The 18,776-nt window shown below is 39.6% G+C and overlaps 1 protein-coding gene across 2 annotated transcripts in view; it reads left to right on the forward strand.

The window, feature by feature from the left end:
• The first annotated feature begins 221 nt into the window (after positions 1 to 221).
• LOC127650958 (G2/mitotic-specific cyclin-B3-like) overlaps positions 222 to 18,776 on the forward strand; it is a 33,218-nt gene continuing 14,663 nt past the window's right edge. Inside the window, exons 1-9 of one of the 2 annotated variants that reach the window (XM_052136641.1) lie at positions 222 to 350; positions 585 to 698; positions 791 to 874; positions 4,052 to 4,155; positions 4,919 to 5,039; positions 8,845 to 8,943; positions 9,034 to 9,126; positions 9,278 to 9,415; positions 14,736 to 14,891. In XM_052136641.1, coding sequence (XP_051992601.1) covers positions 624 to 698; positions 791 to 874; positions 4,052 to 4,155; positions 4,919 to 5,039; positions 8,845 to 8,943; positions 9,034 to 9,126; positions 9,278 to 9,415; positions 14,736 to 14,891 — 870 coding nt within the window. In that variant the 5' untranslated portion in view covers positions 222 to 350; positions 585 to 623. The remainder of the gene's footprint in view (positions 351 to 584; positions 699 to 790; positions 875 to 4,051; positions 4,156 to 4,918; positions 5,040 to 8,844; positions 8,944 to 9,033; positions 9,127 to 9,277; positions 9,416 to 14,735; positions 14,892 to 18,776) is intronic. The other variant, XM_052136649.1, reaches the window with a different exon arrangement.

Raw genomic sequence — 18,776 nt, forward strand, 5'->3', positions numbered from 1 at the left:
AAAACGGTAAAGCTAACTTGGTTTTCTAATATAGACATCAATTGGTTTCACATTATTCTACCTCGTCTCGCTCTGTCGCGAGCTCTCTTCCTATTGGTTGCTAGGGTGTTTTTGAAAATTCTACTGACCCGCCCCTTAACAACGGCGTCCTAGTTCGACGTTCATTGGTCAAATGGAAAGTTCCCTCGGCCAATCGGCTGACTGTGTGCAGTTTTGGACGCATGCACACTGCAACACGGAGTGTGTGTTTCGCCTGGGATACTAATGTACTTTTTGTGAACGTTTACACACACAGATCGTTCTCCAAAATACTTTCAATTTCAACTGAAGTCATTTAACGCATCTAAAAGGTAAGTTCGTTTATTTATAAACTAAACATTTGCTCAGAGAACATTTGATGAATTAAATCAAAAGAAGTTCTGAAGTATTTAGAGGCAGACCTCTTTAGATCCGCCTTTGCTTTAAATTTTAGCGACCTTTGGTCTCAGACCGCACGTTTGTTGTGTCTTGCACTATATGCACATGACTGCAATAGTTGTAACAACTGAAGTGATGTTCATAAGTTCATTGTATATTTCTCATAGAAACAGTTTATATTCGTGAAGGACCAGAACAGCTATACGATGCCATTTCCAAGGGGAAAGAAGCCCACCACCTGCAAAATCCCAAAACATAATACCAATGGACCGGAGAACCAGGCATGATTTGAAATGAATCAGAGATTTGCTGATATGCATATCTGACTCTTCCTCTAAACATGTCCTGATCTGAGTTTGTGTTGATGTTTCAGCAGGATGGGCTCCAGACCAAGCGTTCGTCCTCATCTCCTCAAGGGGCTCCTAAGAAAAGAACTGCTTTTATTGACATCACCAATGTAAGGCTGACACTCAGGTTTCCATTCAACAATATGTCATTTAATACATGCCTCACAGCTTCATTGCTTCATGTATGATTAGGCTGTCTCTCAGTGTTTTTTGGCCCCTCGGTTTAATGCTGGTGATGTCAAAACAGTAAGTGTTATGTGTGTTTGTCTTATAACCCACTAACTCAAGCGGTTTGCTCAAATAATGTGAGTCTTCTGCCAATCAGCACTTTTTATGCATGTCTCATAGTCCTTCTCCTAGTGCATAGACTTCCTTGGAATCTCATTCATGCTCGAGCGTTAATCACAATGTGTACACAAAAGCAGGGTATCTCACCCTTTAGTATCTCAGATGGGCACTCCCATGGTGGTTCTTGGGTTCCAGGTGAGGTGCTCTCATATGCAAATTATAATAATGGCTCAGTCTATTGGCAGTTGTCTAACACCTTTCATTGATTCAATTGTCCAGTTTGATTGATTTTGGTATTTCACCAGCTTGTTTTAACCTCAAGACAACTTGACTGCAAGGAAAAATCAAACCCTGCGTAGTGTCCTGTTAGCAGGTTTTGTTTAATACTTTTTTATTTGGCTGCAATTTAGACTGAACCTTGCCCCAAAATGTTTAAAGATTGTCTGAAAATTTTTGCTTGATACAATAACAATTTTAATAAAAAACTAGACTGATACTAATAGTTTGTCACCAGATCACTGTTTTACTTAAGAATCATGCTTTACATTTTTAAAAAGTACAAAAGCGTTTACTACAGTAAAAAGTATTGTTACTGTTCTAACAATAAATAATTTCTTACACATGACATGACACAATTTTAAAGAGAGCCACTATAAAAATAAATAGAAGATAAACATACAGTATACAGGACTTTCAAAAGTCTTAGGCGCATTATATTTTTCGCAAAAAGATTTGTCTTAAGATGCTGCTAGTGTATCATTAGGAAAAATACATTTTAGATTGCAACATTCCTTTTGCAAATAGAATTGAATAGAAGAAGAACAAGGAGTCCTAAAACAGATGGTATGGCCACCACAGTGCTCAGATCTCAATATCATTGATTGAGTCAGACTGGGATTACATGAAAAGACAGAAGCAATTGATCAGTCTGACAATAACCAAGGAAAAACTGTGTCCAGGTGTACCTAGGAGAATTGGTGCTGTTTTGAAGGCAATGGTGGTCATACCAAATATTGATTTAGCTTTTTTTCTCTGCTTACTGGACTTTGTATGACGTTAATTGATAAATTAAAGCTTTTTATGAAATATATTTTGAAGACATCCTCGCTATGCAACATTTTCCCCTAGTGCCTAAACTTAAGCACAGTACTGTATAAAAAGATAGAAAAGGCTAAATATGATAAGAAAAAAGTTATTGTGTATTTTTAAGTTGCAGTTTACATGTATGATAAAACATTACAAAAACTATACAAATGCTTGTCAATTCCATGGAAATGTCAACCGCATCATGGAAAAATTAAAATTAATCAAAAAACAAAACTCCCTTTTAAATTCTGTATTACAGTGTTATAATGGATAATGCTTTCCAGACCGCTAGATGGGCGGATTGCTCACACGGTGCTGACTGGCGCACTGAAATGCATACTATATTTTAAAATGTAGCAGTCGTGCAAGGCCATATTGCGATTTTCAATATTAATAAAATCAATCATTCAGCATTAATGGATATTATACCATGATATATCAAGTATATATATATATATATATATATATATATATATATATATAAGTGAAAGTCTGCTGGTTTCAAAGCATTTGGATGGTTTCCATCATAATGTAGCTTATAGCTAAATGCACAACTGTCATGTCCGTTAATGCCGTCACGTTTTTCCACAATAACGTGAGAACGAGAAAGAATATATTAAATATTACATTGGTCCTTAGGAGTGCCAACCCTTTTACATGTGGTGGCTATTATTATTTCTTTTTTGAATTCAGAAAGTTAATGCAAAGTGTGTTGCGAATTAATTCTAAATAAGCCATCTGATTTTCATATCGGCATTTTCGTGCTTTATAACCAGTCTTCCAATGGTATTAATTTGGTCAGTAATTGGACTATAAATATCGGCAGATACATCATATATATGTGTATATATACATACACAGCTCTGGAAAAATTAAGAGACCACAGCAAAATGATCAGTTTCTCTGGATTTACTATGTATGGTATTTGTTTGAGTAAAATGAAAACAAATTTTATTCTATAAAGTACTGACCACATTTCTCCCAAATTCCAAATAAAAATATTGTCATTTAGAGCATTTATTTGCAGAAAATGACAACTGGCCAAAATAACAAAAAAGATGCAGTGTTTCAGATTCAAAGAAAATAAGTTCATATTAATAAAAAAAAAACACAATACTAATGTTTTAGCTTAGGTAGAGTTCAGAAATCAATATTTGGTGGAATAACCCTGATTTTCCAATCACAACTTTCATGTGTCTTGGCGTGCTCTCTACCAGTCTTTCACATTGCTGTTGGGTGACTTCATGCAACTCCTGGTGCACAAATTCAAGATGTCTTGTGGCCATCCATCTTCCTCGTGATTACATTCCAGAGGTTTTCAATAGGGTGCAGGTCTGGAGATTGGGCTGGCCATGACAGGGTCTTGATCCAGTGGTCCCCCATCCACACCTTGACTGACCTGTCTGTGTGGCATTGAGCATTGTCCTGCTGGAAAAAACAAACCTCAGAGTTGGGGAACATTGTCAGAGTAGAAGGAAGCAAGTTTTCTTCCAGGATAACCTTGTACCTGGCTTGATTCATGCTTCCTTCACAAAGTCGAATCTGCCCGATTTCAGCCTTGCTGAAGCACCCCCAGATCATCACTGATCCTCCACCTAGTCGTCTAATGGTTAGACGGAGACCCGGAGAGGCCTTCAAGCAACAGTCTCTCGCACCCACTTTGAAATTTGGTGGTGGATCAGTGATGATCTGGGGGTGCTTCAGCAAGGCTGATTATCAGATTGAGGTCAGGGGTTTGTGATGGCCACTCCAATACCTTGACCTTGTTGTCCTTAAGCCATTTTGCCACAACTTTGGAACTTCTATATATATATATATATATATATATATATATATATATATATATATATATAAATTGATAAAGGGAAAGTTATTCATGCTAACTGAAAAAATGCTTTATTTTTTTGTTAAAGGCACACAAGATTGAGCTAAGCAATCCCATCAAGAGGAAAGATCCTATCAAGATGTTGCAGAAGAAGGCCTCGGTATTTGCTAAGAATGATGACACCTTAAAAAAGTAATTGACATGCTACTACTTCTCACTTTTGTCTTCCTTCTTTTTATAACCAATACGTTTACATTCAGAGTTATAATTGAGTTTTATGTAGTCCAGCTATAGTCATCATCTGTCTGGCCAAGAATGCATGACACAATGCATAAGCAAATATTTGCAAATATGTCACACGTCACCTCTGTCTTTCGATGCAATGGTGAGTTCAGTTGAAGCTGAGCTGCAATCGCATTATCTTGGCCTGTTAATCTTACTTTGCAAAATAATTTACATGAAATAAAAAAATGAAAAAAAAAAAATAATAATATATATATATTTGTTTTAATCCGACTGAAAAATATTAAATTGTACATAATGCATTGATTTACAAGGACACCCTCCCTGCTCCAATATTCAGATTAATGAAGGAGTATTATGTTTTGTTTTGATGACTGATTCTTAAAAGGTGAAGTGTGTAATTTTGTGCATGTTAAAATCTCCTATCCCAGTTTAATGTGCAGAAACAGCTGTAAGGCATTAAGGGAGGTGGATGCAAGTAAGGCATTTATACTTTTGTTTTACCAAAGAAAGTCATGTAGAGTCTTTGGGAAATCTGTTTGAAAACATTCATTATTTTTGCAAATGTTTGCTAATGCAGAAATTACACTTCACCTTTTAAATTCTACATGTGGTCCCCCTAATCTCCATACGTTATATTGAGGTGGTTTAAGAGTTATTTAAGATGAAACTGGTTGAAACTTTATGGATTGCTGATCTACTGTTCCATCAGATCAGCCGTGTCCAGTTCGGAGGAACAGATTCAGGAACTGAAGAATGTGGTGTCACCAGTTGAGAAACCAGTGGAGCCCTGTTCCAAAGCTTCAATTCCTCCACATCTACTGCCCCCACAGGTAAGGTCCTGTGTCTGGTTGTTTTTTCCTAAAGTATAACACAACAAGCGTGATTTCCCCTTACCTAAGGAAATTACTCGAGGGTGTTCCGGTGTTACATAAATTGCTTTATATGTTTCTCTTAGGTAAGTGATGAGGTAAGCAAGGGATTTACTACAGTGAGCCAGGTTTTACCATAATACAATTCTAATGTTACCATGGACACTACCAACTTTTTTTTTTTATCAAGTTCCCTACCAGTTTTCAGAAGATTGGAAATGTCCTCACCAACATTTGGGCAATTGTATGTGTACTCGGGGCATTCATTGCTTATACTTTTGAATAATTTCATTAGAATAGTTTTTTTTTAATGCTTGCTCTGCACTTGGAAGCACATGTTACTTTACCTGTCCTCAGCAAGAGGTCACAATGTTAAACTGCCAAACAAAGTGTTAAAATCTTTACAAATTCATAAATATAAATTAGGGCTGCACAATTAATTGAAATAAAATCGAAACCGCGATATGAACTTGTGCTGCAGTCTATATTAAGTTAGAGCATTGTTACAGTGTTTTCAGAGTGGATCTGTGCCCCACAGCTCATGCTTAGAGTAACAGAAGTGCTCAGAGTTTGGTTCCGTTTGCGTACGTGATCTCAATGCTTTATTTACACTAAACTGGCATGTCCTGCATGAAGCGTTTTTTATTATTATCTGCGGTAGTAGCATCTCAGTCTCTGCAAGGCACAGGTATCATAATAATATCGCAGAATACAAGATGGGGTATCATTCAAACATCTTTATTAAATGATTGCTGAGCAAATAGCGTTAACAGTAACACATGCAGAGTCCAGAAACATCTCTTCATTCTCCTGTCATTTGTTTACCTCACAAGACAGCGTGTCGCACTTATTACACTCCTGGCGGAAACAGGTAAGATCCTTTAGTTCAAATTTGCGCTCCATCAAGGGTTTTGAACACAAGAAACGCATGTCTGCTGGATGATTGTTTTCTTCACTGTATAAACTGTGCATTGCCACACAGTTGAAATTTCAATTACTGGAGTAAACAAGTGGTACTACAAACTTGCATTTCTCAGGAATCTTATTTATTATGGTCAGGGGACATTGCAATTAATTGCATAATTTTTTTTAATGCGTTATTTTTAATAAAATTAATCGCACTGAATTAACGCACTAAATCGACAGCCCAAATAAACTAAAGTTTATGTTTTCCTAACCTTAAATTTTACTTAGGAAAATGGCAGTTAAGGGTCTTACAGTTTTACAGTCACTTAACAGTTTTTAAGGGCATGATTAAGTAAAAAATAAATGCTTTAGGGAAATATTAAGGTATTATGACATTTTACCAGAGATACTTTTATTTACTGAGATAACAACCTCCTGTCATTGGAGAGAGTGTAATGGTCAACTAGTGTGTTATGATTTTATGTCACCATTTGTTTATACCAGAGCTGCAATCTGACCTACCTGTCGCAAAATTGTCAGTGTCTTCTCCTATATAACAGCAGTTTAACCTGGTAAACTCTCCACACATAGTCCATTCCAAAAGTATTGTTTTAATGTAAAACATGTTGTAGATTAGTGGACAGTTGGTCAATTCATTAAGTGATGAGCTGTTTATTCAGCACAGTGAAGCATCTCCTCCATTGACATCCATTATAAAAACAGCCTCTTGTCTCCCCGCCAGTGTACCGCCATAGAATGTCTATTGGCGCTTTTCCACTACACAGTACCAGTTCGCCTCGGCTCAACTCGACTCGACTTTGTTTGGTTTTCCACTGTGTAAAAGTTGTACCTGTACCTGCTTTCGGGTACTTTTTTTCGTACCACCTCCGGCGAGGTTCTGAGCGGGCTGAGGCGATACTAAAATGTGACGTAAAAACAATGCCGACTGCTGATTGGTCAGAGAGAATCGTTACTATTCACTGCGTCATCATTGCAGCGCCAGGCGGAGTATCCAGAATAACTCCGCCATTTTTAAATAGTTTGCACAGATATAGCCACAAAACTATTATTATGGCACAGCGGGGCGCCATTTACAGATGGCACTTCGATGATGCAGCACATGCCCGAGAACTTCGAAGTGGCTTTAAGGAGATTGCTGCAATGTCGTCCTTCAACCAGGCCTTTCTGGGAACCCTGAGCCAGCTTGTCCAGGCACTGAACCGTGGGGATGCTGTTCCACCGCCCCTGGACTGAAACCCCTTTGTTTATTTTAATTAAATGTTTGCACTACATGTAACATATGTATATAGTTGGATGTGTGAATTTATATTAATATTATATTTTTTCTATTTGTATGCGTGTTTAAATAAAACCTTTTTGAAACTTATTACAAACAGTGTCTTTTTTGATGGTTTGCTTTTTTACAAGGGTTTGAACAAGTATTTTCAGATTGTATACTGTGATAACTTTTAATGAAAAACAGCAGAGACAACATATTTAATGATAATGTATTTATTTAGCAATTAAAATAACGCATCAGACCCTCTCGTACATCTCTGCCCTCCTCCTCAACACCCTGTGCCACTGCCACCCCAGGCTCTGCTGCTGCAGGTGCATCCCAGTCATTGTCATAGTCCTCTCCGTGACTCTCACAAAGGTTATGCAAAGCACAGCAAGTAAGAATCATAGATTTCACAATTGTAACATCACAGTCATTTCTTTTCATGAGGCAACGCCACCTTCCCTTCAGTCTACCAAAAGCGTTTTCAACCACTACCCGTGCTCGACATATTTTCTTGTTGTAGATCTGCTGTTCTACTGTCAGCCATCCAGTGTCAGTGAATCGGTAGCTCGGTTGAAAGCCCAAACAGACGGTCTGCCGCGGCGACTTTGCAAAGCTAAACAGATCTGAAACACATAAACCATGCACATTTTAGTACGTAATACTGGTAGCTATAAAGTTGATTAAATACTTTGCATATAGTATAGTATTTACACATATGCAAACGTTAGCTATGTTAGCATAACTTAACATCTTGCGTCGGCTGTGAACAACCGGATTCGTCTCGTAGTCTGAACTCTGTAGTAATTCCCAAACTCTCCTTTTTTTTTTTCAGCAGTGTTTCGTTTTGCTGCCCTCAGCCTCTCATGAAACAACGTTTGTCTTCTTGCTGTGAGAAACAGCCACATCCTGAGGATCAAAAACAGCATACACTCGATTTCCTCCATTGTCCTGTGTGTGTGGGTAGCGGATGTGTGTCGCGTATAAGATTACGTCACGGCAGTTTCCTGCGGTGTCGCTATGACGACCGGGTATTATTTGTGGCGGTACTGTCTGCAATGGAAAACGGAGCGAAAAGCGAGCCGAGTCGAGGCAAGCCGAGGCGAGCTGGTACTTGTAATGGAAAAGCGCCATATGTGACTGCCGCATTATGCTATTTTATGGTAGCTTGGAGGCTCCCCTTAATAGAAGGGTTCTTGTTTTACCTATAAAACAACCATGAACAATGAAAAGAAATATGAATAACCAATATCCATTAATAAATATTCAGTTGTTGTGGAATGCTGTATAATTATACAAAGTGATGCACTGGATTGTTAAAAGGCTTTAAAAAAGAATAGCCATTTAATGGTGAAAAGAATGGGCTTAAATAAGCCCCATAGTTGAATTAGTCCAAATGTAATTTCAATAATGAATGCTCATTTAGTTATTTAATTATGGATTAAATCCTTTCTGCAAATGTGTATACCTTTAGACTGTAATGTTTTGAGGCTTAGAAGCAGTTAGTCTTTTTTGTTTATAGATTTCAAAGTACTAATAAATCTTTTTCTGGTTTGATGTTCTTCTGCTGTCTCTCAGATCCCTCCAGAGTTTGACATAGATTCTGAGCACCTCAGCGACTCAACACATGCACCAGAGTACGCCAAAGATATTTTTGACTATCTCAAGAGCAGAGAGGTTGGTTTAGTCATGACTTCATCAATGATCTGAATGGCAGATATATCAGCCTATCATTAATTTAAACCTGATCGTTCCTATGATTTTCAGGAAAAGTTTGTCTTGAGTGACTACATGGCTTATCAGCCAAATCTGAACAGCAATATGAGAGCGATTTTAGTGGACTGGCTGGTTGAGGTCCAGGTACGTTTTGAAATGTGATCATTTGGCAGCCAAATTAGCCATCATGGTTTTCCCACATTTTGGTATGTTTGAGAAAAAAAATGGTTTAGTCCATTGCTGTTGGGGGGTGTTGAGCACTGATATGACTCTACTCTTGCTCTGATTTCTGTAGGAGAATTTTGAGCTGAATCATGAGACTCTGTACCTTGCTGTGAAAATGATGGATCATTATCTGGCTGTGACCCAGGCCAAGCGGGAATCTTTACAGCTCATTGGTTCCACTGCCATGCTCATTGCTTCGAAGTTTGAGGTAAAGCATATGCTCTCATGGTAGCTCAAAGTCATTGCTTTACACTCAATCTTTTCTGGGCTTAGAGGTAATTACTGAACTACTCAGTCACTCCTTATCACACAGACACACACACACACAACCTCATAGAAACATGGTTACGCATTAAAAATGTGCCTTTGATGGCAACTCTTGGTCCAGATACTTTCAAAGCGTTAATTTTCCAGTTGTTTCAGAATATGTTATCAGCTCTCTCAATCAGACATGCAAACTTCTTTGTTGAGTGTAGTCTTTGTTTTTTGTTTTTGTAAGTGCATATTAATGCATTGCTTACTAGGGCTGGGCGATATGGCAAAAAATATTATCACAATATTTTTTTCATATCATTCGATATAGATATTTATCACAATTTACATTTCATACCATTAATGGGAAAGGAAATGCATTCAATATACTGTACATTCAGTGACCACTTTATTAGGTACACCTGTATAGTACACCTACATATCATGCATTTATCTAATCAGCCAATCATGTGGCTGCAGTGCAATGCGTAAATATTGCAGATATGTGTCAGGAGCTTCAGTTAATGTTCACATCAACCATCAGTATGGAGAATGTTTTTTATCTCCGTTATTTCGACCGTGGCTTGATTTTTGGTGGCAGACAGGCTGGTTTGTGTATTTCTGTACCTGCTTATCTCCTGGACAGTTAAACTCGTAAAACATAGCCTGATCTGATTAATCTTGATTTTTGCTGAGGCACATAGATGGTAGGGTCAGAATTTTGCACAAACAGCATGAATCCATGGACCCAATGTTACAAAATGAAGACAGCGAAGGCAGACGAGGAGAGTGGATCCAAATGCAGGCTTACTTTATTAAATCAACAAACAGGCAAAACACAAAGGAAAAACCCTCAATAGGGAAACAAACATAAAACTAGAAAAGCACGGGCAGGGGAAACACACCAGGCTAACAACATTTCAACGATTGACAAAGACAGAACAAAAAACCAGGGTATAAATACACAAGGACAGGATGATTACAAATGATAAACAGGTGTGAACAATGACACAAAATGGTAGTGATGACGGCAGGTGGATTGTGGGAAATGTAGTTCTAAACAATAGACTGGTGAGACACAGAACACAGGGGCAGACAACAGGGGAACGTGACACCCAACCTGCCTTTTGTCAACAGTCCAGGCTATTGGCGATGGTGTAATGGTGTGGGGAATGTTTTCTTGGCACAATTTGGGCCCATTAATAATAACGAATCATCGCTTGAATGCCACAGCCTATTTGATTACTGTATTGTTGCTGACCATGTGCTTCATCGATCGGTTTATGTGATCAGCCGAATTACTGATCGAGTCTTGGACATGAATATCGGCCATGACCATGGTCTTCATGACCACACTTTACCCATCTTCTAATGGCTACTTCAAGCATGATAGTGCACCATGTCACAAAGCAAAAGTCGTTTAATGAATGTAACTGTGAGTTAGTTCTTCAGTGCCCTTCCCATTCCATTCCTGGATCCGAATCCAATAGAACACCTTTGGGATGTGGTAGAATGGGATATTTGCAGCATGAATGTGCAGTTGACATATCTGCAGAAATTGCTTGATGCACTCATGTCAAACATGGACCAGAATTTCAAAGGAATGTTAACAGCATCTTGTGGAATCCATGCCACGAAGAATTGAGGCTGTTTTGAAAGCAAAGGGAGGCCCTAACCTGTATTTGTATACTGCCCTACAAATCAAAAAGGCAGTAACTACGCAGAGTGCAGAATGGATGTTACTGTACTCATGCTTTGTTTCACTAGGGCTTTTTGCAGTTACTGTACAAACGACTACCATTTTTCTCCAAAACAACACACATTTGAGATAAGATGTTTCGTCACATAACAAAGGATGCCTTGAATGTCATGAAAATGATGATAACTCATTTTTGACCAAAAATGCAGTTACTGCCTTTTTGTTTTGTAAGCCAGTATAGTGTTCCTAATAAAGTGCTCTGTGAGTGTATTTGTTTGACCTCAAGCGTGAATGTAAATAGAACTTGCTGGTTTAAATGTAAATTCCACAGGGTAAGCTACGTTTTTATTTAAAATTCAAGAATTATACTCCGTTTAGGATTTAATCCAACACTGCATTACAGTGCTGCTGAAGTCTTAAAGGAGCCGTGCGTCTTTTGTGATATGAGCGATCAGTTTATGTGATCAGCCAAATTACTGATCGAGTCTTGGACATGAATATTGGCCAATACCGACTGGTGGCCAATCAATCGGAGAATCCCTAGTCTTAACCCCTTAAATGCTTGTGGGCGAGGCCAGGAGCATGTAATAAATTTCCGCTTCAAATGTTCCTGCATACATAATTCAGTCATATGTGGTATTATTTGAAAGCTTAATATCTGAACTTTTCACTAAAGACCATCACTTTTGCACTTACATTACATAATGTAACTAGAGGCCCTTTTTCACTATTGGATCCAACAGTTCTCGTCGTAGAACCATGCTGATCCGGGCAAGCTGGCGCGGTTACGGTTTCTTTTTCCACTGTTGTGCTGTGAAAGCAGGAGACTGTCCGTTACAGATCCATCTTTTGGTGACGATGTTAAGAGTTGGAATGAGGTTTAGTATGGTTAGCTAACTGTGCTGAAAATTCCGGGATGAGAACGGTTTATAAACGTGCCATACCAAACCATGCTCATGTGGAAATGCTACTGTAACCGTTTCGGGACCCACATTATATTAGGTGGCCTTAACTACTATGTACTTAACCATCTGATACAATGTACTTATTATGTACATACATGTTGTTGCATTGTAATTACATTTAAAGTACTTGCATTTAAATACATTTGTAGTTACACTGTTAACTTTACCTCTAACCCAACCCTTACCCCATAACCTAACTCTAACCCCTAATCCCAACCCTACCCTTACTCCTAAACCTACCTGTACCTCAACTTCAGTAACAGCAAATGTGGGAATTTTGCAGAAGAATATGTCATAGTCTTGTATGTATTTAATGTTAGTACATAGTAGTTAAGGCCAACTAATATAAAGTGTGACCCTGTTTCGTACCATTCTGAGAACCATTTGTCCCGATGTTGGAAAAGTGGCCTTAGGTAAGACTAGAAAACCTTGCAAATGAGCACCACATTGAGATGACGAAGTTGAAATATGAATATGCATATAAAAGTTTAACATAAAACTTAAATAGACAAGTCATATAGCAAATAAAAATTCTTGTTATCAGGAATACAACTATATGGTTTGTGTTGCCATAACACCAGAGTTTGAAAGAACATAAAGTGAAATATAATCTCTGTTAGACAACAAAGAGAATGTCTCTCTGATCACTGCTTCCGTAAACCACTATGGCACCACAAACTCCACAATCAGCTCTATATTGATTCAAAATTAGCCATTTTTTACTTGTCTGTATGCGTGCTATATTCCAATATTCAATGTCATATCTTTGATGTCCAAAACAAAATATGCAGTCTAGCAAAAAAGCAAGATAAACAAATCATCTGCAAAATACACTCACCTAAAAGGATTATTAGGAACACCTGTTCAATTTCTCATTAATGCAATTATCTAATCAACCAATCACATGGCAGTTGCTTCAATGCATTTAGGGGTGTGGTCCTGGTCAAGACAATCTCCTGAATTCCAAACTGAATGTCAGAATGGGAAAGAAAGGTGATTTAAGCAATTTCGAGCGTGGCATGGTTGTTGGTGCCAGACGGGCCGGTCTGAGTATTTCACAATCTGCTCAGTTACTGGGATTTTCACGCACAACCATTTCTAGGGTTTACAAAGAATGGTGTGAAAAGGGAAAAACATCCAGTATGTGGCAGTCCTGTGGGCGAAAATGCCTTGTTGATGCTAGAGGTCAGAGGTGAATGTACCGACTGATTCAAGCTGATAGAAGAGCAACTTTGCCTGAAATAACCACTCGTTACAACCGAGGTATGCAGCAAAGCATTTGTGAAGCCACAACACGCACAACCTTGAGGCGGATGGGCTACAACAGCAGAAGACCCCACCGGGTACCACTCATCTCCACTACAAATAGGAAAAAGAGGCTACAATTTGCAAGAGCTCACCAAAATTGGACAGTTGAAGACTGGAAAAATGTTGCCTGGTCTGATGAGTCTCGATTTCTGTTGAGACATTCAGATGGTAGAGTCAGAATTTGGCGTAAACAGAATGAGAACATGGATCCATCATGCCTTGTTACCACTGTGCAGGCTGGTGGTGTAATGGTGTGGGGGATGTTTTCTTGGCACACTTTAGGCCCCTTAGTGCCAATTGGGCATAGTTTAAATGCCACGGCCTACCTGAGCATTGTTTCTGACCATGTCCATCCCTTTATGGCCACCATGTACCCATCCTCTGATGGCTACTTCCAGCAGGATAATGCACCATGTCACAAAGCTCGAATCGTTTCAAATTGGTTTCTTGAACATGACAATGAGTTCACTGTACTAAAATGGCCCCCACAGTCACCAGATCTCAACCCAATAGAGCATCTTTGGGATGTGGTGGAACGGGAGCTTCGTGCCCTGGATGTGCATCCCACAAATCTCCATCAACTGCAAGATGTTATCCTATCAATATGGGCCAACATGTCTAAAGAATGCTTTCAGCACCTTGTTGAATCAATGCCACGTAGAATTAAGGCAGTTCTGAAGGTGAAAGGGGGTCAAACACAGTATTAGTATGGTGTTCCTAACAATCCTTTAGGTGAGTGTATGTTTTCAACATCAATATTGATAATGAAATATTACACATTGCAAAGCGAAGGATTCCAATGACAAATACATTGAGCTTCTAGTCAATTGACAAGCCGAGATATTCAATGAAAATGTGAGAAAGGTCTATGCATATATAAATGTACATTTGTTGTCTATGGACCGAGACTATTTAGCAGAGACTGGTCACTTCTATTAAAATGAATGGGTGACAGACAGCAAACAGAGCACAAATGATATGCTTGGAAATGAAGGCAGTGCATTAAAATCATTTGTCAGGAAGGAGATTTCAAAAATTATGATAACATTTTCCTGTAGTAAATTTGTCACACTGGACATAAAAGGTAAAGATCAGCACATTGTACTGTGTGCTTTGATTGTATGCAACCGCACAGTTTGCCAAATGTTGTAGTTGGTAATCCACGCAATCCATGTGTACTGAAATGTAGCATACGGTGCACAATAGTTGTACTGCTTCAATAGTACAAGAAGAATGGTAGTGTTATTTTGAACATAACATAAAGATGAGTTGTTACTCATTACCCCTCTTTTGTATCCTAACAGGAACGGGCTCCACCTTGCGTAGACGATTTCCTTTATATTTGCGATGACGCCTACAAGCGCTCTCAACTCATCATCATGGAGATCAGCATCCTGCAGGCGCTGAACCTTGACATTAATATTCCGGTTCCATACCGTTTCCTCCGTCGTTATGCCAAGGTGAGATAGAACACACACACACGACACACACACACACACACTGCAGAGACAGGTAGAGCTCAGAGTCATTCGATACATGCCACAGGATTAACACTGTGTATGTGTGTACTCAGTCATTGAGAAGGACTTTGTGGGAAAGTTCATATTCAATGCGCTCTCTGTTTGTCAGGTGTGCCCTGTTTGTTTCCTTCATATTCCCTAAAGAATCTGCCCTTGTGTATCTATGACCTGTTGTCATCCAATTTGCCAGCTTACTGCTATCACATCCATTCCAGTCTTTAACGGCCTAAATTAAGGCTCCAAGATGTCTTTTTAGCAATGCATGTTAAAGATAATATCACTGAGTATTATTTTAACAAACCCTGAACTTCAAGTATTAAACACTGGTACGTAATTTGTCTTGCACTGCTTGTTACAGGCATAAACGATACCTCAAATCATGCAGCGTATTGAGATGGGGTGAGCTATTATTTCTCTAATCAGTCAAACTTTCGATTTTTGCCTGGCTGATGATTAAACAGGTGAATCCCTTAGACATGTATTGAGGATAAGATCCAATCCCTGTGTGTCTTAAAAATAAAAGGGAGACTTTCCGTCTCATCATCTGTGCCGATGATTCACAAATAGAAGTTATATGATCGGTTAACATCACACACAACTCACGATTGCCATTTGTGATGTTGAGTTTACAAGCATTAGACAGTGTCTTGCATCAAAGAAGCCCCAGTTCATTTCTCTATATATCCAAAAACTCTCCCGTAAAAACTGCTTGTTTTGCACGCAAGCATTTGAATAGTGTTGGCCATTGATGAAGAGAATGTCAGCTTTGCAGTGAAAAATATGCAGCTCTCTCATACTTTTGGGCCATGCAATTTCATTTTTGCGACCAACCCTCCTGAATGGATGAGAAAGCGCCCATTGCATGAATAATATTGAGTCATACGGCAGTCGTAAATATGTTAAAATCTCATTATCCACTGGAAGTAGAAAATAGCCCTAAAAATTATTTTATTATCCACTTGATTTTTTTTCTTTTTTTTAAGTTTAACATTTTATTCAGTATTAAATTTGAATTCTTTCTATAATTGTCTTATGTCATGCACAACAAGTGTGTGTCTGTTAAAGGAATATTCTGTGTTCAATACTAGTTTAGCTCAGTCGACAGCATTATGTGGCATTATGTTGATTACCTTTTCTTTAAGAAAAAAAGAGCAAAAATCGAGGTTCCAGAGAGATAATTACAATATAAATAATTGGGGCTTATTTTTGAGGGTTTAAAGGCAGAAATATGCGCTTATATTATAAAAGCACTTACAATAATTATTTAGTTAAAATGTATGTATTATTTGAGCTGTAAAGTTGAAATCTTCGTTTTCGTGCTTTTACAAGGTTTACAGTTTTATGTTGTGAATCATTGGTAATGAAGTTGTAAAATTGGATATGTCTGTTTAGAGTCTTTCTGCACTAAAATCACCTTAACACACATTTATGTCTTGAGGCTATACTTTTGAAACGGTGAGTATTTTAACGTTTACGGAGTAGCCCCATTAACTACCAATGTGCCTCACTATATAACAGATTTTTGCTTTTTTTAAAGAAAAGTAGGGACGAGTCTAAATATAGTTTTGTGTTAATTAACATTGAACAGGCGCGCTGTACAAAAGTTTAATTGTCCTTGCTGTAGATTTGTATTTGTATAAGTGTATTGTTCAAAATGGTTGCTTGGTGTGTGTATCTTGGAAACCCCAAAGAAAATGCATGCCGGGAACTTTTCATCGATTGCCTTTACATGATCATGAGCGATTGAAGCTGAACCTGGATATCATTACACACCAGGGGTGGAAAAAGTACTGAAAAATCTTAATCAAGTAGAAGTACTGGTACCTACAAATAAAGTGTGAGTAGAGTAAAGGTAGCTGTCCTAAAAACTACTCAAGTAAGAGTAAAAGAGTAGCTCATTTAAAAGTACTTATGAGTAGTGAGTATTGAGTACCAAGTTGCAAAACCTGTGCCCCATTATTATGAACACTGTATGCCAACTTTTAACATACATCACTTATCTATGATAAACTACACTACTCAAAAAAATGAAAGGGAGACATGCTAACAGAAATGAAAAGATTAAAAAGCTATTTTCAGTTCACCGATCACCATTTTAAATTGTAATGTATGAAACAATTACATAAAAATCAGTTTATATGTGTTGGGTCTGAATTTCCCTTAATGCCAACAGAGCGTTATTGTTGTGCATAAAACATGTTCAAGCAATGCAAGGAATGCAAAAAAATGCTAAATCAGCAGGATCGTCTAGGTTACGTATGTAACCTCCGTTCCCCGATGGAGGGAACGAGACGTTGTGTCAGAGAAGCGACACTAGGGGTCTCTCTTGAGCGCCGATATTCACCTCTGGACTATGAAAAAAGGCCAATGAGAGTTGGCAACCAGTATTTGCATGTCCCGCCCCCGGACATACGGGTATTTAAGCGGTGCAAATACGGGAGTTCATTCAGGATTTTTCTGAGGAGCCGGAAATGGTCCAGCCACAACAGTGGCTCGGCTCAGCGACGTGGCAGGGGAGACACAACGTCTCGTTCCCTCCATCGGGGAACATACATAACCTAGACGTTCCCCTTCTGTCGCTCTTTCCACGATGTGTCAGAGAAGCGACACTAGGGGTCCACTTATAAAAGCGCCACGCGCTGAGCCGTGTACGTGAACTGCTGATACAGGAGCGAGCAGGTATTCTTACGTGCAGGACAACCAACTGTATCAGGCTGCACGTACCCTTCCCCAATGCCCCATTTAAGCCATCAGGATTCCTTATCGTTACCCGGAAGGGGAACAAGGTGCTGGCTGCCAACCTGGGAACGGGCCAAGCCTGGCCGGGCCTCTTTCTCTCTATGTTTCTCGCGATAGAGCAACTTAGGCCGGGGCCCTTACACGCATTGAGGGAAGGGGGTCTTAGCCCTTATTCAGGGCGGAGAAGACCCTGCGGAGGCCACGCCTACACGAGAGGGGAGGCAAGTTTAAGTGGCAAAACCATCAGAGGCCTGACTTAGGGCCTATGTGGAAAAGTCGGTGCGGTGGTGGATCCAGCCTATAGAGGGGGGAACATACAGCACGGCAACCGAGGCAGCCGTGACTGCCTAAGGGAAGCACGGGAGTCCGCTCGCCAGAGGGGACAGAACCATGGCGTTACACACAGGGGAATACACAGCATCAGTGACCAGCTACATCAGCAAGTGCATTGATGATGTCACTTTCTCCAAGACCATCACCACACGCTCCAACCAGAAGCCATGGATGACTGCGGAGGTGTGCACGCTGCTGAGGTCCCGAGACTCCGCCTTTAGAGCAGGCGATAAGGCAGCCCTAAGAACAGCTAGGGCCAAACTGTCACGGGCAATCAGAGAGGCAAAGCGCGCTACGCCCAGAGAATCCACAGTCACTTCCAGGACAGCGGTGACACGCAGGCATATGGCAGGGCATCCAGGCCATCACCAACTACAGGACAACATCAGTTGCCTGTGACAAAGATGCCTCCCTTCCAGATGTGCTGAACAACTTCTATGCTCGGGTTTGAAGTGCAGAACGACGTGATGGCGAGGAAGTCCACCCTCCTCCCAACGACCAGGTGCTCTGTCTTACCACGGCAGATGTGAGGAAAACTCTACGTAGAGTCAACCCACGGAAGGCTGCTGGACCAGACAACATTCCTGGCAGAGTGCTCAGAGGATGTGCAGACCAGCTAGCAGATGTTCTTACCGACATCTTCAACATCTCTCTGAGCAGCACCGTCGTTCCAACGTGCTTCAAGGCCACCACCATCATCCCCATGCCAAAGAAGTCTTCAGTGTCCTGCCTCAATGACTACCATCCCGTCGC

The sequence above is a fragment of the Xyrauchen texanus genome, chromosome 1, assembly GCF_025860055.1.
Source record: "Xyrauchen texanus isolate HMW12.3.18 chromosome 1, RBS_HiC_50CHRs, whole genome shotgun sequence".
Lineage (NCBI taxonomy): Eukaryota > Metazoa > Chordata > Actinopteri > Cypriniformes > Catostomidae > Xyrauchen > Xyrauchen texanus.